The sequence below is a fragment of the Sinocyclocheilus rhinocerous genome, unplaced genomic scaffold (genome assembly GCF_001515625.1).
Source record: "Sinocyclocheilus rhinocerous isolate Xijiao unplaced genomic scaffold, SAMN03320098_v1.1 scaffold115, whole genome shotgun sequence".
Lineage (NCBI taxonomy): Eukaryota > Metazoa > Chordata > Actinopteri > Cypriniformes > Cyprinidae > Sinocyclocheilus > Sinocyclocheilus rhinocerous.
In genome coordinates, this window is record NW_015650001.1 from 2,291,803 (window position 1) to 2,296,693 (window position 4,891).

General features: G+C 36.8%; 1 protein-coding gene across 1 annotated transcript in view; it reads right to left on the minus strand.

The window, feature by feature from the left end:
• Positions 1-764: 764 nt before the first annotated feature.
• LOC107711244 (zinc finger protein 569-like) overlaps positions 765-4,891 on the minus strand; it is a 6,356-nt gene continuing 2,229 nt past the window's right edge. Inside the window, exons 2-4 of the mRNA XM_016516193.1 lie at positions 2,084-2,214; positions 1,886-1,997; positions 765-1,802 (exon numbers count right to left, since the gene is read on the minus strand). Coding sequence (XP_016371679.1) covers positions 1,258-1,802; positions 1,886-1,997; positions 2,084-2,214 — 788 coding nt within the window. The 3' untranslated portion in view covers positions 765-1,257. The remainder of the gene's footprint in view (positions 1,803-1,885; positions 1,998-2,083; positions 2,215-4,891) is intronic.

The window sequence follows — 4,891 nt, forward strand, 5'->3', positions numbered from 1 at the left end:
GCTGTTGCTATGACAGCAACTCCGGGATGAGCTTCAAAGAACCAAACAATCCAAGATCAGGCGAAATCGTCAACAATCAAATCCAGCTAAATGAGTTAGCGACGTATGAAGAACGGACCCCTGGGCTAAACTTTTAAATGTTTTGAAACAAGTCTCTTCTGCTCACCAAGGCTGCATAAATTTGATGAAAACTACAGTAATATTGTGAAATATTATTACAATTAACAATATCTGTTTTCTATTTCCATATATTAAAAAATGTAATTTATTTCTGTGATGGCAAAGATGAATTTTCAGTCTTCAGTGTCACATGATCCTTCTGAAATCATTCTAATATGCTGAACTTTTTATTCTTTGAAGAATACTAAAAGAAAATCATGTTTTTATAAAAATGTAACGCAGTAAAAACTTTTCAACACTGGCAGTAATAACAAACGTTTCTTGAGCAGTAAATCAGCATATTAGATTGATTTCTGAAGAATCATGTGACACTGAAGACTGAAGTAATGATGCTGAAAATTTAGCTTTGCATCACAGGAATAAAATAGAAAAGAGTTATTTTAAATTGTAATAATATTTCAGAATATTGCTGTTTTTTTGATCAAATAAATGCAAAACAAAATATTCCAAACTTTTGAATGGATGTAGTCTTGGATATATCTGGATAGAACTTTTGAATATATATAGTCTAGATATAAAACACCACCAGAGGTGAACACATCACTAATTAAGGTTTTACGCTAAAGATTTACGGTCTGTTTTTTAAAACATTATCATAATGTTATATCAGTTTTGGGCCATTAGTGTAAAGCGACAAGTAACACTACTTGATCTTTACGGAAGCTGTAATTTCAGTAGTATGTAGTTTGTACAATGCTTCTATAGAGGTTTGAGTTCAGATGTCAACTAGATTGCATGTGTAAGCAAACAGCAATTACTATGTGTATTTTCAGCCATGCTGAATAAAAAGTGGTTTGCATGATTTTACTCACTTTATGTCAAGTTTATTAAAGCGTGTTTGTTTATCCCTCTGTTCAAATGAATATACACATCGAGATGGTCCTAAATGAAGGTGAACTCAATGCACAGATGACTCTGTATAACACGTTTCATTTACAGGACTTACATTTCTGTGAACAAACATGGACATACTTGCAATTTTTAAGGGTTCATATTGCACAGTAATGCACACTCTGCTGTAACAGCAACTTTGATACAGATAAAATTCAGTAATGGTTCACTTCAGTATGTACTAGTCTAACTGAAGCACTGGTGTGTATTGAAACCCTGTTTGTACGCGTAGCTTTTACCGCACTCTGAGCAGCTATATGGCTTTTCTCCAGTGTGGCTTCGGAGGTGTACATTTAGAGAGCTCTTTTGAGCAAAGCTCTTTCCACACTCCATGCACGAGTACGGCCTCTCGCCAGAATGAGTGCGCTGGTGTATTCTGAGGTACGTTTTTTGAGCAAATCTTTTACCACAAACTGTACAGACGAAAGGTTTTTCTCCGGAGTGCGTTCGCATGTGTGCTTTCAGGTAGGTTAGTTTGTTGAAGATTCTTCGACAGAATACACACTCAAACCTTTTCTCTTCTGGAGTGCTTGTGTGGTTGTGTGTACTATGGAAAGTTTGCTGCTCTGTTGTACTGTCTCCATGTGTAGAGATCGTTCCATCAAGAGCTTGTTCTTCAGCTGGTGTCTGGTGCACGTTCGATTGGACTTGGTCATCTGAAGGTACCATGTATGTGATAAAATCATCAGAGCTCTGGGCGACACATCTCTCATCACTGGTCACTGCAGGTCCTGTAATTCAATAAATGACACATGAACATCTGAATATAACAAAGAGTTAACAGCAACTGTTCTCAAGTTCTCACATCACAAACCTCTCAAACTGCAACTTTCATCTTCCTCAGGGTTATTCTTCCCAGAGCAATCTTCAAATGTCTCCTCCTTGATCATGATCATATCTGGTTCTTCATCCAGCAGATCTACTGGCTGAAGGACAGAAAGTAAAAGAGAGAACTAGTTAACTGTATTCTGACACTGATTGATGTATATCAACAGCAGGATGTGAGACCAACCTCTTCTGCGATGACTGGAGAGTCCAGATGTGTGTCCTCCTGCTCACCAACATGTGACTCCTCGTGTCTCCAGAGGTTCATGCACCATTCCTTACCAAAGACATTGTCAATTGCAGGACGACGTCCGGCTTCTGTAAGACATGCCTTGTTTTTGGTTACGTCATAATGCAAAAACACAAGAAAGACATACAATGTGTAATAAAATAAATTTTGTTGACCTTGTATATACATCACTATCAACACTTCTGCCTGTAACTTTCTAGTAATCCTGCAGACTTTGATTAGCTTGTTCAGGTGTGTTTGATCAGGGTTGGTGCTAAACTCTGCAGAAAAGTGGACCTCGAGGGCCATAGTTGAGATTGGACGCTACAAAAGGGTTACAGTTGTTAGGTTTTTAGGGTAACTTGTGCAGGGTTATTATCCTCCTGAGAACCAGAAAAAAACCTTTGTGAATTTAGAATTGTTCATGTCATTACATTGTTTAGACTTAGAGCATAAGGGGGAAAAAAATAACATTTTTGAAAAATGATATTTTATTCATGTTATGCTATGTCTTCTGTAGAGAACACCGGTACTCAGTTTTTCTAAAAAGTAAAATGACATGAATAAACATAAAAAGGCAAAAACAATGGGATTTAAAAAAAATAACCAATCAATTTTTAGGTTTCAGGTTTTTTTATAACAAACTTTGTACAAGGATGATTCTCAACTATGTTCTAAAAGATATAGCCTAACAAAATTATTTGATATACCGTTTTGCTTTATGCAATATGTCTGTAAAATATCCATAAACTGGTTTTCCCATTAAACTCAATGTTATCTATACACTGTATCTAATTTGCATAGTATTGTGCTGTTGGGACAGCATATTGAAAAAAAGAAGCGTAATAATGTGAGTAATAATTGGCCAGATTTTTCATAATAATATCTAATATTTCATAAGAACGTTGATATATAATTTATTTTCCTATTCAATTGTTTTGTTTCCCAAAATGTGTAATAAACATGCTTTTAGTCCTGGTGTCCTCTACAGTGGACATGTATGAAATGATGTCCTGTTTCATAAGAGGAAGTCATATTTTGATTTGAAACCCCATAACATTTTCCTGAGATGTTGGTTTATGACAAACCATTTGAAAATAAATCAGATTTTAAATGATAATTACAAAATATTATCATATTTCCAAACAGATGTACAATTTTATCACTAAATTAATGTCAGTCATATTTAAAGACCAAGGAGAGAGAATGGTCATGGTGATATTTCCAAACATTTGGTATCTCTGAAAAGCCCTGAATGTGCTCTGTACAGGACATCCTGTAGGACATTAAAACTGTGACATGTGAGGTATTAGAGAAATTCACTAAAATATAATGTCCTCTACACAGACAAAAAAACTCCATAGCTGGGTCTCAGCTCAGGACATGAAAAAACACACACAAAAACAACCTGTAATAGTTGCGTCTTCCAAGAAGCTGACGTAAATGGGTTTAGTAATGAACAGAGGTATTTTGTTTGTGAACGAGGTGAATGAACAAAACATCTTGTTGATGAACGAACTGAATGAACTCGTTTGTAAACTTGGTGATCTGCTGACACAACAAGGACAGGAAGAAGAACAAAAAAAAAACGTTTGTTCAGTTTTTAATAGATATGTATGTATATATTTTAATAGCCTAAATAAGACTGTTTAGTAATGAACGACTCGGTGTGTTTTCCAGTGAATGAGTGAATGATTCCTCGACTCGCTCATTGTCATCGTAACAGACAAAGCCAGTCACTTGTCACCACCTACTGATGTAGCCTAAAGAAAGACTGAATTAATTTATGTTGGTGAATGGAAGGTGAACTACTATTTACTACAGAAATAGTCCCCCTGGAGTAAGGTTAAAGTCTTATTCAAGGGCACAATTATGATATAAGGACCGCCCACTACAGGCTTTAAACCTACAGCATAAATCAAAACACAGATTCATTTATCGTGCATAAGTAAATCACCTGTAAGTCCCGGATGGTTGAATGGAGCTTGTGTTCCGTTCATCTTTCCAGCGCTTTTCCGTGCAGACTGAAGTTCATTCTCCAGAAAATAACATTTCTTTTTCAGAGATTCATTTTCGTTTGTACAGCGTGAAATCTCTAATCGCAGCAACAAAGAATTCTCCTCGAAAAGTTTGCCTATTTCCACAACAGCCGTTTTCGCCAGCATTTGCATTATGGAAGTTAGCTGCGTCTGAAAATCACCAGTAACGTTATTCATGATGTCCGTTGTTTACGGGACAATTTATCAGTGAGGTGTATTGTAAACACCCGTCCTTCGATCTGACTGTCAACGCTATAGTCTCTATGTAGAGCTGCTTTTATATTCTCAACATGCAATGGCACTGTATTCAGTATGTTTCTGAGTACAGAATCATAGCATATCTAGCATTTTGGAGAATAGGATCATGGGATGAATTACCGTATACCACCGTATAGAGAGCTCGCATGAATTATACTTTTTGATTGGTCGCATCCAAAACGGTTCTGGCCTATAGTACCTTGGCAACTGTTGCTATGGAAGTTCTGTTCATTTGTGCAGCAGGGACTGGCTGCACTCTCAGAGAGAGCCTCTGGCAGCAGCAGGTCGCAGCGCCACTTCCGGTGGCATCCCCAGCTGCCACTAGTCGGCCAAAGAAAATCGGTACCTAATTACAATGGCATCAGCTTGACATGGTAATCCCCTAATGTCATGACAGGAAGAATGTATTTAGTGATGTTATACAAAGAGTAAGTATGAACACCCACAATGAAAAAATATCCTCTACCTT